This window comes from Pelecanus crispus, chromosome 11, assembly GCF_030463565.1.
Source record: "Pelecanus crispus isolate bPelCri1 chromosome 11, bPelCri1.pri, whole genome shotgun sequence".
Classification (NCBI taxonomy): Eukaryota; Metazoa; Chordata; class Aves; order Pelecaniformes; family Pelecanidae; genus Pelecanus; species Pelecanus crispus.
In genome coordinates this window covers 34,428,724-34,451,441 of record NC_134653.1, presented here as the reverse complement: position 1 = coordinate 34,451,441, position 22,718 = coordinate 34,428,724, and the positions used below count along the sequence as shown (strand labels likewise).

General features: G+C 40.4%; 1 protein-coding gene across 1 annotated transcript in view; it reads right to left on the bottom strand.

Moving 5' to 3' along the window:
* LOC104036388 (transmembrane protein 132C-like) overlaps positions 1 to 22,276 on the bottom strand; it is a 225,807-nt gene extending 203,531 nt beyond the window's left edge. Inside the window, exon 1 of the mRNA XM_075718741.1 lies at positions 22,201 to 22,276. Within this exon, the coding sequence (XP_075574856.1) occupies positions 22,201 to 22,276 (76 nt within the window). The remainder of the gene's footprint in view (positions 1 to 22,200) is intronic.
* Positions 22,277 to 22,718: the final 442 nt, after the last annotated feature.

Here is a 22,718-nt window from a genome sequence, read left to right as displayed (position 1 = left end):
TACAATGTTTTCTGAAGTCAGGAAATACAAGATGAGTATTTACACAAATCCCACACATAGGCTTGCATAAAGTTTCTAACATTGTTTCCCACCAATTGACTCCTGCAACAATACTCCAATGTTATTCCTAGCACAGAAAAAAGTTGTTCGGCTCTATCCCACCTCCATCCAGTGACGGAATGGAAGTTGTTCACTCTAGGCTAGGCTGAGTGCACCAGCTCAGCAACAGGTAATGGTTTCTAGCTCCAGTAGGGTGGGGTTCCCACCCCACCCCCCACCCCCCACCCCCCCGCAACCACTGTGGGTATCTGCTTCACTGTTAAATCGTCTTTTCCCTATATTCCCAGGAACATCGGAAATACAGTGATAGGAGAATTACCATTTGACCAGTTTGTGAGCCTCTAGCAGCCCTGTTTTCCACGTTCCAGAAGTTCCCAGAACCTTACCAGAGTAGCAGTGTTTTACATGTCAAGCTCAGCTAGATGACAGAAACATGAATATGGTGATTTGTTCATCAATTTGCCTACATATCCAGTAAGGATAATATGAGAAAAGTAACTAACAAAGAACATAGCACTCCATAAAAGAAAAAGTGAAAAAAAGATCGAGCAGGTAGGGTCATGTATTTCGGCAAAGTTTCCTACCCATTTATTAATTGAGACAGCTCTTCAGAAACCTCACAGCAACAGGGCTTCTCATTTATTCAACATGAGCACAATTTAACTGCTGAAGACCTCTACCTGGGAGAAAGTAATGTCAAGACAAAAAAAAAAAGTAGTATAAAAACCCCACACACTTCCAAAGAAGTGAAAAGAGTCTGAAGGGAAGAAAAGAGGTTAAGAAAAATACCATCTTAGACTGTCATAAACATATAATGGTCCTACACCAAGGGGAGGAAATCTCTTCCACTCTCAGCACTACGCTGTCTGACCTGCTGGATAGCTTATTCCATGAAGCTGTCACTTTGCAGTGGCCATTCCCATATCCTTAGAGATTCAGGAAAAAAGCAGGACCTGCAAAGTATGTACACCCCAACACCTCTTTCCATCAGGTATGCCATTCATGGAGAAAGGAAAGATAATAATAGCCAGGACTTACGGTTTATCATTCTTTTGACAGTCAGAAAGTAAGCTTGAAGTGCACTCCTTCCACCCAGTCCCACCCTTTCTCTCACTGGCTCTGTCTAGTGCATGGGTGTAATTCAAGTATTTTACTACCTGACTGACAGTCCAGTGCTCCATGAGCTACAAGGCTATTAAAAAGGCATGCATATTCCAGAAGGAATGTAAACAGAGCCACAGCAAAATATTCAGCAGTCACCTATATCAGCGTTCCTAACAAAAAAAAATTCAGGAAACAGTCTGCAGAACTTCCTCCCCCCCCCGCCCCGCATTGATTTTTATATTAAAAATCAAATCCAGTCTCCAGTGCACAAAGATAAGACCATGAACGTTCTCGTTTTCCTCTAAGCATTCAATTTGCTAACGCATTTTAGCTAAAATTCCTGCTTAGTCACGCCTGACACAATCTAGTCTTTTAGGCAAACATTCCCTCCATTCTATGTGCTATGGCTGCCAGCCAGTTTTCGGTTGATGTACCCAGTTTTTTTCTGCTTGTGTCCAAGCACAGCGAGATCTCTCAAACCTGCTCTCACACAGCAGTTTTATCCTTGCATATGGTTCTCCATTTATAAACAAAGCATATGCATATTTATGTATAGGCAGGTCTAAATACATGCACATTAATTTTTGAGATATCTAACAGAAAAACGTCAGATCCTCTAACTCAGGCTACACACAGGAAATATAAGAACTGTATGTCCTGAAACAAATAAATCTTCCTGCAAACAGCAAACGGACATTATTCTTCACCCTGGAACTAAAGCTTTGTTGCAGGTTGATTTAAATGAAAGGTTTTGTCTCAGAAAAGTATAATAATAATTTCCATTTTAAAAAAACCAAGCCACAAAACCAAACAACTTTCAAGGCTTCTACAAAAGGAAAGTGAAAAATTGGGACAGACCCAAATCTTCTGATTAGACATCAGCCTCAGAAATTCTGTCACTGAAAATACTGTTCAGTAGCATTTCCTTCTCTGATAACTACTTTAAAATCCAGTGAGTTCTGTCTAAGATCACAGACAAGATTTTTGTCCAACAAAAGGAGAAAATATGCCCAGTATGTTGGTCCACTACTCTCACTACCAGGTCCTGCCTAATTTAGCTAACTACTCAGTCTTGATGTCAAGGGCAAGAGTAGGAGAGGAAATAAAACTTTTTCCTGTTACCTGCAATAGTGCTTTTTGGATGGTGAATGGCAAAGCAGCTTCCAGAAAAATTCTACCACACCCATATAGGCAGGTGGGAATTGGAAAGCAAGGGCAGAAAGTTCAAGAAGTCCAACACACAATCTACTCTCACCAACCCCGAGGTGAGGCTCTTCTGCTCTTGGCAGGTAGCAGGTAATTCCACTGGAGTCAAGAAAAGCTGGGAAAGAACTTCTCAGCCCTTCAGGCCACCAGTAACCTCTTTACTCCTGGTACATACCAGCCATGCCCCATCCTTCTCAATACTTGGGAAAATCGTTAGATCTCAGTTCTCTTCCTGTGCTATTCTTAGGTTTCTGATGCCCAAAGCTGCAAGCGTATCAAGTTTCCTTAGGTTGAAAGAGCACTGTGAATGTCTCTGAACTTTCAAATCTTTCTTCGAAGAGCAGCAAGTCCTTTCTTCAATTGTGCCTGCTCAAGGTTTTTCCAGAAATGCAGCAGAACAGCTCCTGCTCTGGAAACTGTTAATTGTTCCCCAAAACACAATTAATTTCTGAGTGATTGTTTTAAGATAGTTGGTCCATTGCCTCAGCTCTAATTACATTTCTCATGTCAATTAATTAAAACCATGCTAAATGAAATGCCAGTTTTTATTTAAAGTTTAGGGCAAAAAAAATCATGGGATACAATTAGATGTTACCAGACGTGATCTCAGCAGGTTTTCAATTATTCAATGTATAATAGGTCCCTAATTCAATACAAAGCTGTAATTAAGAATGTAATTAACTTGTGGCATTCTACTGATGTCATATACCACAAGAACACATAATGAGCTACAGTTTTTAGTGCAGAATCCTTAATGGATTGGTCTGTTTCATTGAGAATGAATTAGGTACATAAAAATAATTTACTATGGGAACTCGGCCAACATAATGGCCACATTTAAAAAAACAAGCAAGGTATAAAACAAGAGCCAGTAACCTTTGTCCTGTCAAGGACAATCTGGCCAGAACCCAAATCTGCACCTGGTACCCATGGCATGGAATTGGTGGACTTACCTTCATAACTAACAGAGGGCTCACCAGCTGTATCTACACAGCTCTCCAGAACAAGTCTAGGGATTGGTAAGAAGCACAGCATGTTTGCAGATGTATCTACTTACAGTCTGGATGTGGGCAGCCTGTCTGAATAGGAATAGCAGCAAATTAAGCTGCCTGATGTTGTTTTGGTGATATACCGAGCTGTTCTAGGTACACAGCAGACAGAGTCCCATGTGCTTTGCAGATCATCTTCCAGACTTGAATGAAGCAGAGCTTCTGGGTTCACTGTCTGCATTAAAATTCTGAATTTCAGTCTGGGTTTTATAATATAGCATGATGCATCCAATCTCTGTGCTATCACAACACTCACTAAACTTATGAGAAACCCTCCAGGTCACTTCTGCTTATTAAAGGAAAGCTTGTGCTTCTGCAACACAGACTGCAGTGCTGCGCTGTCTAAATCAAAGATTTCTGTTCTCAGTTACAATTCTTTGAACACCACCATTTCCTTAGACTTTTTTTTTTTTAAATAGATGACATTTAAGGGAAAAAAGTTAGAGAATATGATAAGTTTCCTGAAGAAACTAAAACAGGTTCGAGAAACAAGCCATCAGAACTACAAATAACTGGCCTATGTTCACAATGAAAACAAAAGAGCCTACAATATATTTCTTTTTCTTTCAAGTAAGCCCTTTTGCAAGAAGGATATGAGGATAAAAGCCTGATTTATCAGCTAAGCAATCTCCTGCACTGTAGTTTGCTGGTGATGTGTAAGTAAACAGATGAAAATACCATCAGGTAAGGTACTAACAAGCACTCTAGGAAGTACCTAGAAACTCTATAGCCATGGAATAGACTTCTGAGTCTTTAAAAAAAAAAAAAAAAAAAAAAAAGACACCTCTGGTTTTCTTTTTCTCTAAACACTTAATATTTCCCTCTCTTTTGGAAAAAAACTAAAGTAATTAATGGAGTGTCTTATTACCCTACTTCTGCTACCTGCTGAAGGAAATTACCACTTTGACATTCAAAGAACAAAGTTTCATTTTTTAAGCTGACCGTAAAGAACTTATCCATACAAGCAGATAAAGCCATTCTCAAAACATTAGCCACTACATTAAAAAAATCTGTAAATAGATTCTCCCAACTTCACTCTTAATGCCTTAGTTAGCAGGAATATTTACAGAGAGCTTAAAGGAAGTCTGTCTGCTTTCTTTGTAGGAGCCTAGAAAAAAGTTTAAATGAAGACCTAAAAACACATCAGATTAAAAACTGGGAGAGGTTCTTGTAATATTCTTATCAATCACACAGGTCAGTACCATTCTTGACCTTGAACATGCTCAGGCTTTTCTGCAATGTCTTGAATCCTCATTCCCTGACAGCTGCAAAGAACTTTTAAGGGATTCTATAGCATCTGAAATCTGGTGTGGGGGGTGGGGAAATTCCTTCTATACATGCAGGTGACACAATAGAATGCAATCAAGCGGGAAATGATAAATATGTCCACAGATTAATTCCATTAAATCTGTGCATTTAACTTAGGTTCTCCTTCAGCACTTCCTACCATCAAGGAAGAAGCAAGGATGCTTCCAGAAAAAGTCAGGAGTCGGATCTCAGATGGCCTCAATCACTATCCAGTGCTGTCTTTCAGGCATAGAACTTCATCCTCCTCTTCTGAAATAAGGTAGCTCCCAAATAACATACCTTAGTTAGTAACTACAATCAGCTGAAAAGAATCCACTAACTGACCTGCTCAAAGATAACTAAGAATTACTACAGAACACTTTAAGTTAGTAAGTCCCAGCCACTGCACTGTATTAGCTGCAAGTCCAATACCAAGATCACTGACCTTGGCAAGATCAAGCCCTGAGCTGCAGTTTTGACATCTGTGTTGCCACAGGGTCCAATTCCATTCAATCCTAGCTTCTCAGGCTATGCCCATGAAAAGCCATTATCATATTTCTTGCAGGTCAGTAAAGTTACAGGTAAGAGACAAATAAAGTTTTATCATTTATTTGTGTACAGTTTCTGCCGCTCTATCTCACCTGAAACCTACTGAGAGCCATCTTATAAAAGTGTTCCTAAATCAGAGATACTTCTGAAACAACTCAGAGCACACACAGCAAGTCATAAATGTGGCCACTTGACTAGTTTATAGGGAAACATGGCTTTGATTTTCCTTTTTTCGCCTGCACTCTGTTCAAAGACCTAATGAAAAGAGGCCAAAGAGTCACAGGTTCTTCTTCCCATGACTTCTATGGCTGGTAAACTTCCAAGACATGCACTGCTCCAAGCTGGTGGGTCCACCACCATTCCCTACAGATGTGGCAGGTATTCTAACATCCTTCCACTGAACTCTTCACTTCCAGTTTCTTTTGGTTCCTCACAACTTCATTCTCCTGTGATGAACTGTCAGCTAGTGAAATGGAAACACATGTTGACCTATCCTCCACCAGGACATTAATCACTTGAATGTCACTAATATAAAAATGTTCTTGAGTTCATCTACCCACAGAGAATTTTTTTTCCTCTAAGTGGTTATCACATACAGACATGTTCAAAAGTTACCCAAGAAACCTTTCAGTTTCCTACAATACCATTCCAATAAACCTGATCTAGATGCTGTCTTGATATACATTGCTAACACTATCAGTTTTTAATCAAAATGGAACTGATTGAATTAATGGCCTTAATTAACAGTAAAGGTTCTTTGAGTCACAAAATGTCTCTTTCAGATCAAAGTGGCACAGAAAGAGTCTGAGTTCAAATCTATTCCCATGTATCCAGGGTCCTTCTTTCCAATTCTCACTCTTTTTCCACAGCTCAAGATGTTGGCACTTCATGAATCAATCTCAAAGGATATTAAAAGCAGCAGGAATAGCCTACAACGAGCCAGAAGGTTCCTTCACAAAAAAGAACGTTAAGTTTGCCAAGGAAAGCACTAAAAAAGTAATAAGGAAATCCAGACTTAAACTTAATTCATGCCCACATACATATGCATTAAGATACAGCCTTTAATGACATATTATTTCTTCCAGAGAACTTCTGCCTAAGGCTGACAGAATGGACAGCTGCTCACCATTTCTTTATCATTACATATAACCCTATGCGTTAATTCGAGACACAATAGTTAAGTGTTGCACTGAATTATTAACATTCTGATAAACTTTTTATGCAGCTTATCATGATACTATACAGAACACTTCAGAAACATTAATACATTTACTTACACAACACTTTTCTGGAACAGAATTTTCTATAATTAAATTTTCTGTAATTCTAAAAGAGTGAACTGCAGCACAGCAAAATTAGTAACTATACTCTCAGAAGCATCTGCTAATACAGATGCCTAATTTAGAAAACTTGTGGCCTGATTTTCTGAAGAATACAGTATTAGCGTAAGTTCTGAGCAAATCTCTTGCTTACATTAGGGACAGCTATAAAAAAAAAAATGAAAGCATAACAGAAGTCTGCTTTTTCTCTTCCAAGCATAGTGCTAACTCTGTGGCAGGAACAAGAACAGAATAGAATTCCCCAGAGTGTTACTAAACCTCTTTTTACCTTTCTACAATCTTTGCTCCTTCCATGAGATACAAGTTAACCTGCAAACTTATCCAGCATGTCTGGCTACCGCAAGCAAAGATAAAGGAGGGATTCAGAAAATGGAGTCCTGAATGCCAAGGGAAGTTTCTGAGAGGTAACATAAGATGCTTAGAACCAGATATCCTCTGCCTATCTTTCTTCTATAGTTTGCATTTGGCTCATGAGGACAGTCTTGTGGTCTTTGAAGGGCTATTAAAAATATGTTCTAGGATGCTGCCACCACACTGAGTATGAAAAACAGTGACCGCCACAGAGGCCATTTATACTCAAAAATGCCAAAGTTCCTCTCTGTATAGATTCAGAAGTTAAACCCATGCTGAGCCTGTTACATCTACACACCTTCCAGCTTCTGCAACAAATGAAGTAGAAGTCCACAGAAAATAACCTCCTGCAGTACAAAAACTGGGATTTTTCTCCCAGGAAGCTATCCATCCTGTGTACGAAATGAGACAGCGGTCCTGTAGATAGCCACCTGTTCCTTAACCCTGGTCATGCCCCGAGATTGTTTCCCCCTCCTTTTCTGCATGAAACAGAATAGAGGAAGAGGGCATTCTGAAAGCGTGCGAGAGCCTCTGTGGCTCTGCAGCTTTTGCCCTGGAAACTGGGCCCATGATGGCTCATGATAGTTAAAGAGGAACATACCGAAGAAAATCCGTATGCCACTCTCGTATCCAAGATGCAGCGTGCTCCACAAAGACAAGATTCTCAGAATAATGCTGCTTCCACCCTCTCTTGCATTAAGAATAAACTAAACCCAATTTTCAGACTTAGCAAAGTCTAGAAACTTTGAATAGATTTTTTTCATGGAATTAGACCAAAAGCTATGCAGCTTCAAAAATATTTTTATCTCCTTTTTATGTGCTTTTTTTAATGCAGGGACATGTGTGCAGGAGTTATCTGCAGTCATGAATCTTACTTAGTAAAAATGAATACTAAGCATTCATACACCATGATCACTCCAGAAAGAAAGATTAAGGAAAACACCATCTATCTTTGCCTCTAACAGTTAAAATCACAAGATTTAACCCAACTGGTGCTGCTCATGGAAATTATTCTAGCTGGCTAGAACTCAGGATTTCTAGCTGGCTTTGTTCTCAAAAACAAGTGAACCACTTAGAAACTTTCCCAAATCAGTCAGAAAATACGCAGCATGGAAAACTTCAGCTAAAACTGTTACAGCTTGAGAAAGTAACATTTTAAAAGTGTTGAACACAATCTAGATGTGATTTTCCGATATACAGATATCTGCCACTTTAGATAGAAAATTGTGATTAAACTCATTTTTTTAAACTATCAATTCAAACCAAAAAAACCCCAATTTTACTGCACTTCCCTGACTTCTTTTTCAATATGACACTGAACCATTAGGAAATATCACATATGCAATGAATTAGACCACAGACCTTTCATCTCAAACTGCTTTGAAACATTGCTTAGTAAACCCACTAGAGTTCATTTTTCCAATGAAGAAAGATTTCTTCACTAAGTCTTCACATTGTGAGTATACCATGTGGTTTGCATTTTCTATTTCTTCAAAACAGTTTCCCAAAAGCTCACAGTTTGATTTCATTTTCAGTTAAGAGGATCTAAAACCTGAAATGTGGTGAGACAAATCCAAAATTACAAGGTATGGGAGGGTCATATTCACCCTGTACTTATGTTGAGTGCTATTTACTTTTGTGCCATGTTAATATAGAATTTAAATCTCAGTATAAACCCAAGTGTATTTCTTCAAAGATGATGAGAAATTAACAAAATCACAGGCTGGCAACCCAAAACTCTCTAAGAGGGTGGAAGGTTGGATGACATATATTAGTAACAGCTTTCGATAACCAAACCTACAAAACAGAGCACAGGTAACAGAAGAGAAAGCTTTCCAGCTATGTCCTTTAACACAGAAATACTAACTGATGTGTTCCATTATTTTTCAAGTTTGGGGGATTTTCCATTGTGGGGGGTCCAACTTCAGGTCACATATGTCCAGATTCATCCTACATAACTGAGGCATCTAAACATGGACCTTACTTGTCCAGGACTGATGATGGAAGAAAAAAGGCCCTTTTAGAATCAAAACATCACAATCTGAATCACTCCCTGGAAGCATTTCTTACTCTTCTGTGATCATAGGAACAGAGTAATTCAGGATCCTAGCTTATATACCCAAGTTAGAATTTGAATCTGGGTGAATGGGATGGATTTCCAAAAGGTGCTGACCGCTTAACAGAGGCTACAGGCCCATCTACTCTTTGAAAAATAAGTCTATATGGGTTGAATTAATCTCACCTATACTTACAATGCTATAGTATCAACATCTATGTACAGATAAGCAGTTGTTCTCACCATGGTCAAAGACACAGACCAACACTTTCAGTTGAAACCTGGAGAGCACATCACCTCACTCTAAAGCAGACACCCACATTTGGTCAGATCAATCACCCTCCTGAACACCAAAGACCATTACCTAGGTCACCAATAACTAGAGCAATGATACTGACACTCCAAAAGTCAAGTGAGTTTTAAGCCCCAACCACCAGTAAGAACCAAAACATCCAAAATCTATAGTCTACTAATGAAAGTATTGTCCTTTCTTTCCACCCCTTTCACACACTCAGCTATATCAGGTGGAAAGAACACTAACACTCGGAGTACTCAGCATTAGATGAAGACAGAAAGCACTTGATAAAGGCACAGATGAAATGAACAACTGCTATGCTGACAAAACTTCGGACAAAACTTCCACCAAAACATCTGAGCTTCTCTCTCTGCCTCCAGAAACTCTGTGCAGGGCTACTGCAAGACACAGGGCAGAATAACTGAAAGTTCCTGTTACATATTATGTTAGTTTTCACCCCCAAAGAAATAAGTAACCAAGGATAAACATATTTAAAATGCCTCTAACTTGTAACAGCCAAATAATCTGGATTAAATGTACTTTAAATTATTTGAACACATGGACTCAGATGAATTGTTTTAAACATCCTCCCATGACGGATGCTGAAATAGAATTATTTGAACTGCACCCATCACTTATAAACATAGACTAATTAGCAGAAAAAGAAAGCTTTCCAAAATCACTTCAACTCTGACACAGTCTAGCAGTGCCAAATTATATCTGGCATCCTGAACTAGCTCCCCTCTTCCAGCAAAGGAATATGTAAATGCTGCAAAAGAAGAATTCATACAGAGCTATTCTTTGCCTGTGAATAGCACTACGAATGTCCTCTTCATCAAATCTGTTCCCCTTCATAGGAAGGGAAATTGCATGGTAAAATGAGGTAGACTGAAGACACTTTACCAAGCAACCATGAGTTGTTAGATATACACAGAGCAATATATATATATGTGGGTTGATATCTTGATGAATGGCAAGACTCCTACTGAAATAAGTAGGACCAGGATTTCACTTGCAATATGTAGGGCATGACAGAGTGCCCACGGAGCAGAATTTGCTTCATTACAAAAGAGCTACAACTTGATCAGCTAACAACTTATGCCAATGTCTTGGCAGTTATTCATGTACCAGTTCTAACATTAAAATCCAATTTTTAATTTCAGAAAAGTCCACAGTCATAAAATGATAAACTACAAAAAGTCAGAGAACCTAATAAGCACTGGTGACCCAAGGCTTCAATTTGACATACTCTTATTAAATGATAAATGAAGAGAGTAGGTACAAGAGCCACGAAGTACAAAAAAGGTCAGAACATTCCTAAAGTTTAAGTGGGTTTGGACCACTGTTAGTTTGATTCAATACACAAAGTTGAGAGATCCAGTTCAGGGTCCAGGTCACAATCAAAAATGTTATAGGCACTCAGAGCAGTAGATTCAACTCCAACTTTACACATCTGTGCTACTGACAAAAGTGGATCCTTTTCCTCTCCCCAAACAAAACAAAAACAAATCAATGTAAGTACTCTCCAAATAAACTGTTTGCATTTTGTGACTTTCCTGAACAATATTGCCTAAAGGCATGATTTTTACCTCAAACCAGTTCTGACATTACTGCACTACACGATTGTGTTTAAATGCCATCTGATGATTCCTATTAAAGTGACACAGTTTCGTCACTACAGCTAATTTAATTCTAAATGAATTTTCAAAACCAAGACTAAAGTTCAATGGAAGCCTGAAGCTTTAAGGACTTGTGAAGCTCTGAGCCTGAAAAATAGTGATATCCAACTTCAATCTGTGAAACAGCAAAGGCAACACCGTGAATCTATGGTTCTTTAAATAACCGTAAAATGTAATAAAGTAAGACCTTCCAGACAGACATTGCACTATAGGCGTTTCCAGACCAGCATTTGTCTTTCAAGACCAGTCAGTACCCTCCTTTCATCTCCAGACTGCTTGTGACACTCCAAAGGAAAAAAGAGAGTATACTGATTCCATTGTGTCACACACAACTGGAAAAATTCCTTCCACTAGTTTGCTAACATTCCAAAGCACAACACATTAGTTGTATTTTCACATTGATTCCATAAGCTAATGAGCACCTCCAGTGTATTGCTGAGTACCATCATGGGATACTGATCTTGTATCAGAGTGGTTTTTTCCCCCCGGGTGAAAATGAAACAGTAATAATTAATTCACATTACTATCTAATCAGTTGCAGATATTGTAAAAAGAACTTGCAATTTGACACCAAAGAAGAAAATATTTTGCTACCCACATTATGAGAGCAAAAACATAATCAGGTGCTATAGTCACTCCCATTTTACAGATGAACAGATCAGATCTGAGAGGTTACCTAAGCATTCACATTTGCACATACAGCTAGAGAGAGAATCCAAGAAACCAGGCAATGCTACTTACAATTTCTTTCTCTTCCCATTAAAAAAAAATCCCTTTTCTCACTGAGACGGAATGACAAGAGCACATGCTAAATATAAATATATGAGAAAAGAGTTCCCTATTTCTGAATTCTTTTAATAGATTTCCTTCTGCAATTGTCAATGGGATGATTATGAACAGAAGCACAAAGGCATTTAAAACAGTATGAGCTCAGTAACACCTCTCATAAAAGACTGTCTTTTTGAACACCTATAAAAGATGGAAAATATAACAATTAGCCACTCTGCCAAATAAAATGCTTTTTTTTTTTATTAGTAAGCTTTGTCAACTAAAAGACTTAGATCCGAAGATATACAATAAAGACATACCAGGAGAGACACAAGAGACCCAGTCAAGAATAATCACAAACTCATGTAATGTCACATCAGCTCTCCCAAGAGGCACAGGCTTTACACTTATGTCAGACATGTGCAGCTCCCTTTGGCTATTAGTGCCAAAGCGTGTCACACAGAAATTCACTGAACAAGCATTTTATAGCACAGATGCTGTCTCCAGAAAATACGGAGACTTTTCTAGTTCTGCTACCCATACTCAGTATGACTCAAATCCAAATCCCAAGTTACAGCTACACACACAGAGAAGCATCTTTTCCACCTAAACAGTTCAATACTGCACACTTGGAGCCGAGAGACACATCATCAAGTTTCAAAGTATCCACCACAACAGCAAAGCAGGTAAGAAAGAAATCCTAAATTAAACTCGGCATTAAAAATGCTGAAATGTGAGGAATGACAACCTCAAGTTACTAGGAAGTATGACAAAAGTGTAATACAAATTGTTCCTCTACAAGTTTTTACATAAAACTGTTGCAAAACTGAAACCCTCATGAGTTTTCAGGCTAATACTATTCACAAGCAGGTATCCACCCTCACTAAGGGGCAGCCAAATTCAATCTCCCTCTTCCCTGATGTTCTGATCAGCAAAAATTAACAGGTACTGAGAAGTCAATACTATATTACTTTCTCCACAGTATTTATTTATTGTATTTGCTATTCTATTTCATGCCAGCGGAGTGATAAGTCATTTGATTCTACAGAGCAGAAACAAACATTCTGGCTTTTTCTACAGAGATATGAAATTAAAAAGAAAAAAAACACCACAGCAAGTTGTGGAAAAATGAATCAGGTTTAAAAGAATAAAAATAGATAAGGCGTAATTACTTTCTCCACCAGCACATACACACCACTAACCGAGCAAACGCTGGAGATGAGTGTACATAACAAAGATGCTGTAGGAGCCCAGTAAATACAGGCCACTGGTCAGTTAGGTTTCACTGTCCCAACACAAGTCTAATGGCCTCGTACAACGAGTGACAGGCTACATCTGCTGCAGACAACAGGAATTAAAATCATTAATTCAATCAGAAAACAGTTGGGCCTGACTCCATACCCACTGATGGCAACAGGAAGGTTCTACCTGGTTCCAGTGGGCACTGGAGCAGGAGCCATCACAGCAGGTCTGCGCCCCACCTGTCCAACTCTATTTCTCCTCCACATACAACGCACCACTACTCCAAGAATGCATTCTACATCCCAGGCTCTGACAAAAGAGCCCATACTCTAGCAGCTGTGTACTTCTATACCCATTTTGCTCAAGCCTGAATCCTTTTTTCCATCAACACATGACTGAAATCCATATATGCTCCCCAATGTGTTTCTGCTCATTCTGTCACTCCAGTTCCAGTCCCAGCTTTCCGAGACATTCCCTTACACAACCTTGAGCTTTCCTCAGCGTCTCTCGCCCAAGGTACTTGTCTTTCTGCAAACCCTCACCTTTTTCCTTTACACCACCCTCCACTAGTCACTCTTCCCCCAATTAGTATTCTTCCTCCTTAAGCAGGAAGACTGACTCTGCCTCCCACCCGTCCCCAAACCAATTCTTGTCCTTGCCAGAGTTCAGACCACACTTTCCTGCACCATTCTCCTTTTGCCCATTTCACTCCCCACCTTAAGCTCCAGTTTTGTCCTTTCTTTATTCCAATTAGGCAGTTTCCTCTTCCAGAAATCTCCCCTGCAGCTAGGGAAGGAGATGGAGCATAGAGAGCACAAGGATGGACACTCTCCCTACCCACGGCTCTTATGCTTTGCCCAGGTGTCCTGGTTTCAGCTGGGATAGAGTTAATTCTCTTCCTAGTAGCAGGCATAGTGCTGTGTTTTGGATTTAGTAGGAGAAGAATGTTGATAACACACTGATGTTTTTAGTTGTTGCTCAGTACTGCTTGTGCTGGTCAAGGACTTTTCAGCTTCCCATGCTCTGCCAGGCGCACAAGAAACTGGGAGAGGGCACAGCCAGAAGAGTTGATCCAAACTGCCCAAAGGGCTGTTCCATACCATATGACGTCATGCTCAGTATAGAAACTGGGGGGGGTTGGCCAGGGAGCAGCGATCGCTGCTCAGAAACTGGCTGGGTGTTGGTCAGCAGGTGGTGAGCAATTGCATTGTGCATCACTTGCTTTGTATATTATTATTATATTGTTATTATCATTACTATTTTACTTTCTTTCAATTATTAAACTGTTCTTATCTCAACCCAGGAGTGTTTCTCACTCTCACTCCTCCAATTCTCTCCCCCATCCCATCGGGGCAGGGGGAGTGAGCGAGCGGCTGTGTGGTGCTGAGTAGTGCTGACTGGGGCTAAACCACGACACCAGGTCAGACTTCTGCAGTGACGATCTGTAATTGCAAGGAAAGTAAGAGCTCATCCTGACATGGCATGTGCCCAGTGTATAGCAATTTTCGTAGAATTTAGCTGTAAGAACACATCAAGTCTTTCCCCATCATAAGCAAATTCATTCTTTCAAATGTTTCTAACTTGACATCCCATCAAATCAGCCGTGGACCGTCTTCTCAGCAAGCAATCTCACAAGTCTCCTCTTGGCAAGTTTCATTGGGATATCAGTGCTTCTCAAAGAGGTCAGCAACTATTTTTAAACAAAGGAAAATCCACAGTTTCTCCCTCCCCCCCCCCCGCCACTAGCTCTGTTCTTGTAAACCACTGAGCTCTTGGCTGAAGTTTTGGAAAAGAAAAAGTGTATTCAATCTGAGGCAGATGCTTGGCATGGAATATTTTAGCTGAAACAGTTAATGGTTGGAGAATTTATAAGAAACTAAAACCAAACTCTTTTAATGGCAATTCTAATAAGAAGCAGTGCTACCAGTCCTGTTTGTAATAATAGTGGAAGAAAGTTGGGGGATTGGGCTTTTTTGTTGGGGGGATAGTGATAGCGTGTATTTGGTTTGGTTTGAGTTCAGGAAAATAGTTTTATCTTAAGCATCAAAAAGTGCATTCTACCTGAATGAGGAAATGGTGATACATTAATGTAAGCCTTACTTTTATTTGTTTAAAATGATACAGAATCAGCAAAATGAGAAAAAACACCCAATACAGAAATCAAAGCTGCATAGTTTACCAAGTACCTCTCATGTTCTCCATACTCTAACCTCTCAGTGTTTAATATCCTGCATTGGATATATAATGTAAGCAACTCCCATAACAATTTTTTCTACTATAATGTCCCACGAACAAATTAAAGCCATACCACCGCAAGTGCTAGCCTGCGGTACCATACTTGTTTTAAGCTGTCCCTCCCCAACTTGGGCCCATCCTCTTTTTTGCTTATACAAGCAGTAAGTTGATCCCAAGGTGATACAAACTTACCCTTTATAAAAAAAAAAAAGAAGTATTTTATGTGCTTTATCTCCCTGAAGCAGCTTACAGAGGAATTAGAGGCATGCCAGAGTTGGCACAAAAAGAGGGTTGCTCAGTTTGGGAGAGGGCAGAAACCTGGCAGCATCAATTTACATTGGCTCAAGCTGGTAAGGAACTGCACCCTCAGGCAATACAACTGGTGGGAAAATGGAATTTCACAAGGACAGAAACTGACATTTTGAAGTTCTTTCATTCTCAATCAGAAGAAAAAAATTAAAGCATTACATAAAGTTAAAACGCTTTTCAAAAGTCATTTGGAATGACAACTCTTTTTATAGCAGTTACAAAGCTGGTTCATTTTTTTAATATCAAAACTATATTATAGAAAAATATTGATGATGTGCTCTATAGAGTATCTACGCTATTATCAGATTGTATTTTAATACATTTACTGGAAGTCAAAAGGATAATTTTATGTGAAATAGTTAATGTCACAAAAAATATTAAGTTATCTAACTAAACTTTAGATGCAAGCACAATTTAAAGAGTAATTTGTTCTATAAACTGTATCAGTTTCAAAAATATTTTTAAATGAAGAACTGCTCAGTTGAAAAATGTTATCAAGCAGAAAAATACAGCAATTACATAATACAATATTAGATGTATTGGTGGCTATATTTCAACATCTATACTCTGTGACTGCATGTTGCAGTTAACGAGCAGAATCTAGTGGACCAACCCCTCTGTTGCATCAGTATGAGGGGATATCAGCTTACCTTTTATTTACTTTGGATTTCTTCTTCACACACAGGGAAACTGACTTTTAGATGTGCTCACAAGACCGTTAAGGATTTGTTCCATCCAAAAGCATAAACCCTTTTCAAATTTTTTCATAATTAAGCAAGCTCCCCCCCACTTTACATTCTTATTTAACTTCAATGTTTTCATATAAATGTCAAATTCCTAACCACTGTTTTGCAGCTTAGTGCTTGCTTCGTATTATTGAAAAGGGCAATTCACTTACAGCCTCCCCTTGCAGAAGGTTTGTGTTTCCAGATCTTAAAGAGGAACATACAACTAAAAGCACCAAACACACAAATTTTGGTAGCAACAGACATTAGGGTATTCACAATATTAAAAATTTCACACTGTCCTTCTACAAAATTGTAGAAATTTTATAACAGTTGTAGAAGAAAGTGGAAAATATTATGTGAGAAGGAACAATTAACAAAAAAGGCATTTGACCTTACACATGACGCTTGTAACACTAGGGGATGGCAGATTAAATTCTTACTGCAGTAAATAATAAAAGAAGTGTCCACTTAAGGAGACTTGTCTAGCTGTTTACATCTGTCAAGCTGCTGAGACTGCACAGTTGGAAGAGAACGCTTTTGGTAATGACAGGGGAACTATGATTAGCATGATCTGTGTTACTCAAGCAAAAGCAGTGCCAGAAAAGGTTGTCTCCAAGCTCAAAGTTACTGACCCAAGATGTCAGTGATGCAATAGTAAGACATTAGCACTTTTCTTAAGTGTAGTGGCAAAGAACCACTTAGTCAAAACATACTGCCCTAAAGAAAAGTTTGCGTAATTGACCAGTGCTGCAAAGATGCCTATAATTTTAGTGATGGGGATGACACTTTGTTTATGGAATTCAAGCTCAACAGATTAATATGCTTTAGAATAGCAAAGAAAATAGAAGAATAGACTCACCAGGTCATTTCACTAGATACAGTTGAAAAGAAAAAATGGTGACCTGAGGCTGTGTATTGACCCAAAAATATGTGAACAAATAGATAAAGAGAGAGTATTTCCATTTGCTAACTAAAACAGACACAGGCACTACTGGACTGAAATTATTTCCAAAGCTAGATGCATCCGCAGGCTTTTACCAGATACCTCTAAGTGAGGAGACTGCAGAAGCTATGAACTTTCAATGCACCATTTGTCCGTCCCTGTTTCAAAGGGGTCACATCTGTCACTAGAGCCTGAGCCAGTCCACAGAACACAAAACAGTACAACTGCTTGAAGAGCTGAACACTGTGAAACTGTTTTGCTAGGGTACTGAGTCTGTAAGGAAGACTGAATAAAATATAAGGCACTCAGGCCTGTAAAAACAAGTCAGGACAAGAGTTTGAGCTAGACAAAAGCAAGTTTTCTGGCCAGAAAGTTATTGCATATCACTACGAAGGACAGAGCACTCAAATTTCAGCCAAATACCTTAAGGTAACGCCTAATAGCATCACAAAATATTACCTGTATTTGTAGCATTGGTAGCATTTAGGTACTAAGCAAATAAAAAGGTCCCACTGGGCAAAGTGGCCAAACCAGAATCAAGTCTTTCACCAACGAAATGACAATCACAGTGGATGAGAGACAGGGACAGAAAGAAGGAAAGACTGATGAAAACAGCAAGACAGTGGTATTCCTGACAGTAGAGGCAAGGTCTCATTCCTGCTACACCATTTTCCTTCCACTAAATCCTCTTTCCTCTTTAGTATCAAGTCTACCCAGTATACAGTAAACGTCTCCTTCAAACTGAGGAAGAAGTATTATTTTAAGTCACCCACAATATGGTGTTTGCTTTCTCTTGCATCCTCAGTTTAGCTTTTTAATATCCATATTAGATGAATTTTCAGCTACTGTATTTACACACTTAAGTTCCCTCAACTTGTTGCCATTTCACTTTTACTTCTTTTATCATAATATGCTTTTTGTCTCTCTCAAAATAGCTAGGACGCATCTAGTGGAGCCTGCCAGATGTGAACTACTGCCAAAATCTCAGTGTGGCAGCACAAACTGGCATGCAGCATATGAGTAAATCAAAGGGCTTACCAAAGCCTTGAAGAAAATAGGGATTCAGCACAACAAATCTCTGACACCTCTTCAATGGCGTGATCATACTCTGAAGATGTCAAACTTTCATTTACTCATTTGTCTCTTGACTAACTGCCTTAAATGGGCATGACCCCAACTACAGTTACAAACAAACAGCTCAGAGAGATTTCAAGGTAATGCCCTTCTGTAGTAAATCTCTACCCAGGAAAGTTTGCATACCAACACTTGTAGCAAATTTGCCATTATTCATAGAGTTTCTAGCTATTCCTTACAAGCCACCTTCCCAGTGGTGCTGAACTACTGCTTTGCCAGTAGAGTTTAAAAAGAAAAACACAGAACTAAATCCCAATTCTCAATAAAATCCCCATCTTTTCATCTCAATGAACAGAGTTCATCAATAGCTACTAATATTTAGCCATTTAAGAAAACATAATGGTGTGTTGTTTATTACTTCATTTCATACAAATACTTAGTTCCCCAATTCAAGAGCCAGACACGCATTTCTGCATTAGAAAAGCGATTACAGGTTATGACATTTTATATCACACAGTCATGCATTTAGAAGCACGCTTGAACAGACATTTCTAATACAACTGCTAGGTATTTTACTAGGTAAGTACAGTGTCCAATAAACTTTAAGACCTACTACCAAATATGAAAACAAAGTAAATTAGAATATTAATAGCACTATCTCCATTTTTGAAAGTGTTATATCCAAAGGAGAGATTAGCCACTTACAAAACTCCATGCAGTTATAATTTAACATAATGCAAATCCCTGCTGTGTTCTTAGCCAGCACTAACGTGATGAAATTAAGAAAAAGAAAATTTAGGAGGTTTTCCATAACACTAGGGTATGCCATGCTACTGAACTTTCAAGATAAGATATTAAAAAAAGGCACTGCTTGAACAATTTAAAATCAGAATTAAACAATATTCAAAATAAAGAGCCTGAATCAGTTTCCACACCAGTGTAACTAAAACAAGGACTTATCACATGAGTGTGGTAGAAGAGCAGAACCAAAGCAGGTGCTACACCAACCTATGGATGCACAACTGTGTTTGCCTTTGTGTTCAGACGCTACTTAAGCACCTAAAATTCTGGTAACTCCATGCACCTTTAACATCTCCTCATGTTCAGTACTTTTCTGGCACATATGTTCTTCTTGTGCAAACAAATCAATCCCCTAGCTGTGCATCCTTAAACCCTTTTTTAGGACTTACTAGATTCTGTATTTCCAGTTTCTATGATTCTTGTTTTAGTCCACAGCTAATATGAAACTGAGGATTCCCAGTTATCTATGCATTCTACAATAAGATATATCTGTATACGCATGCTCACATTTATGCTCCAATTCAAGAAAACAGTTTAAAAATTTTTTTTTAAAAAATCTTACTTCAAGCTCATGAATACCTCCTATTGGCTGTAAAGAGGCTTAAGCACATGCATTAGCACTTTGCTGAAAAGAGGTCATTTCCTGAAAGGAATATATATACACTCGGGATTTACTTATGTAAATATGATTTCACACACATACTCTCCACCTAGGGAGCAGGCATCCAATAATTGGTATGTAAAACACGTGCTTGTACCTAAATGCAAGAGCACTGTTGCACGCTGCCTTTTTATACATCCTGGTCTGACTAGAGGCATGGCTTAAATTAAATGCCAAGCTTCTTTCTTGAGATTGAATGAATTAACATTATTAGCCAGATAATAACCACAGCATAATGGCACACCGAAGCCTAAGGCAACATTTCAGGAGAATTTTCTTAGAAATTCAGGCCTGATAGGAGATGCTAATGAGTTCAGAGAAGTAAATATAGCTCTTTAAATAGCAAATGACAACTTGTCTATAATAGTAAGTTTCTCAGCACATTTACAAACGTTTTCGCTACCGAGCTATAAAGTGACTTTCATTTAGTTGGACTTTAGCTCTCAAGAACAATCACTATCTTAACACGCCAACAAAAAGAGTGCAAATACACAAGGGGAGCGCAAATGAAATGCTTGTTAAGGCCTCACAAGGAAACCATACAAACACCTTAGTTAATAAGTTTAATTAACTGGCTCTTTTCTAAATCATACTGTGCACAGCAATGCTGAGAGGCAAATTCCCTGCTCAGAAGCTCTGCTTTTCTTCCCTGAAGGAAAGTAATATTTTCTCTTTTATTCTCAGAGAGCACAGCCCAGAAACGCCCAGCAGCTGCTGCTAGCAGTGCCTAGCTGTGGCACCGCTGACTTTTTTTTTTTTTTTGCAGCATGGCTGAGTCAATGCTGACCCAGGTTCCAGCAGAAATGGCTTAACAAGGTTGGGTTGTTTATAACCTCTCACTGTAGCACTTTCTCCCATCCTTAAGAAGCATAACATACCTACTTCTCTTATAAGAATATTTTCAGAGGGAAAACGCCCATATACCGGTGCCTAACTCAATATATTTAAGTCTAATGCAAACGCTTATTGGAGAAGATGCGTTTGCGATTGTCAAAGCTGCATGGCAGAAGAGACACGCTGCCCCAGAGAAATGCCAGACCCTCTTTACAAGTCTTAGTCTCCTGCAGTCTCTGAAGGTGAGCAGGAGGCTAATATAATTCTCACCTCCAGGCTGCAGCAATCAAAACAGCAATCAAAAAACCTGTATTTTAGATTCTTCACATCAGCACTCTCAGAGCATGTCAAGTCCCTGGGATGTCCATTAACTTTAATGTACTATATTAAAATGACCGGCATTAAGGAGGCCATGCAATTTTCTGCCAAGTACTTTGTTTCCCCTACTGATCGGGGTGGGAAAAGTCCCTTTATGAGTTGCTACTGATTCCACCCTTGCTTCACTGGAGATACTTCTCTCTATCTCACAGCTGCCTCTACAATCAAATACCCTGGGAGAGAGGTTAGCAGGACTGGACCAAACTGAACAGAGAAGAGTCTTTTATTAGTAATCTTCTTATGTCAGTCAAACAGCACCACTAATACGAACAGGATAAAAGGCAAAATTACTTTTTTTATTCCTAGGGACGGCAACAACAGCAGGAATTGCAGAGAGCTTAACAAGTTTCCATCCCCCCCCAATGGGGGAGAAGGATATGTTTTTAGAAAACATCCACAGCTATCATGGTCTGAGCAAGAAAACAAGGAGTCTTGAGGCATGGCAGTCACCTACTGTTCTGCACAGAAATCCACGTTTGGATCATGCACGACTGGCATTCCTGAATCACTTTAGAGAAGATTTGCCTTTGTCAAAGGGACTCTGTGATCACAGAAGTTTAGCGATGAGAAGAAAACAGCAGATCACTCAAATGACCTCTCTGCTAAGACAAACCTGTTCCTCAGCTGTCCCTTTAATCAAGACAACAAGCATCTTGTCCAGTCCAGGTAACAGAGCTTCTATCCAGTCTCTAGAGCTACCACCGCACAACTCCAGTGTAATGTAAAGGACGCGATTCCTAAACGCTGTCATTTTACTCCTGGTGCCTTTTCCAGCTTTCACCGCTCCCCATATTCCGTTCCAAGCTGGGACGCCCTCTCCCACAGAGAGGATCCCTTTAACGCAAGGCAGTAATTACCATGCATTTGTAAATACCATCATCGTTGAGGCAGAAAGAAAGGAAACTTTCCCTGTTTCTCATATTGGTCAAATACAAGGTTTTCTACCATTCAAATAAGCGAGAGAGAAGGGGGGGGTGGGTGGGGGGGAATTTTAAAACAGCAGATAGACAGAGGCAGGATTTAAAGGAAAAGAAGAGGCAAGGGGGAAAGCAGGAGGAAGGAGCAATTTAGTCCGCACGCCGCTACGGTGGAAAACAAGACGCTTGCTTAGGAAGGGGTTGGAGCCGCCGCAAGCCAGCCCAGCGCAGCCCGTCCGCGATCAACCGGTGCCTCCGCTCGCCCCGGAGAGCGCCCGCCGGCTCCCCCCGCCGCAGCCCCGCAGCGCCCGGCGCCAAGCGCCTCCCCGCTTACCTCCGCAGAGCAGGGCTCCGAGGAGCAGGCTGACAGCCGGGCGGCGGGGCCCGCCGGCCCGGGCATCCCCCGCCATGCCGAGGAGACGGGGACACGTCCCGGGCGCGGCTCCGGGGAGGGCTCCGCCGACGCCGCTAGCTCTCCCCGCCCGCCGCCCGCCGCGGGCTCGCCATCGCCGAGCTCGGCAGGCACACCGCGCTCCGGAGAGCCGCTCAGCCCCGCGCCGGGCTCCTGCCCATGCCGCCTCCGCTGCTTCCCCGCAGCCCCGCGCCGTCCTTCTGCGCTCCGCGCCCTGCCCGAGCGCCGGGGGGGAGGGGGGCAGCGCCCGCCGCGGGCTGAGGCTGGCGGCCGCCCCGGCACCGCCGCGCTCCCCGGGCAAAACTTTTGAAGCGGGCGAGCGAAGGGCGGGGACGGGTCCCGGTGCCGGCGGGGGCTGGCTCGGCCGCCCCGCTAAAGCCCAGCGCCCCCCGCCGCGGCTGCAGCCGGCTCCGCTCCCCCGGCCTTTATGCCGGGCCGGC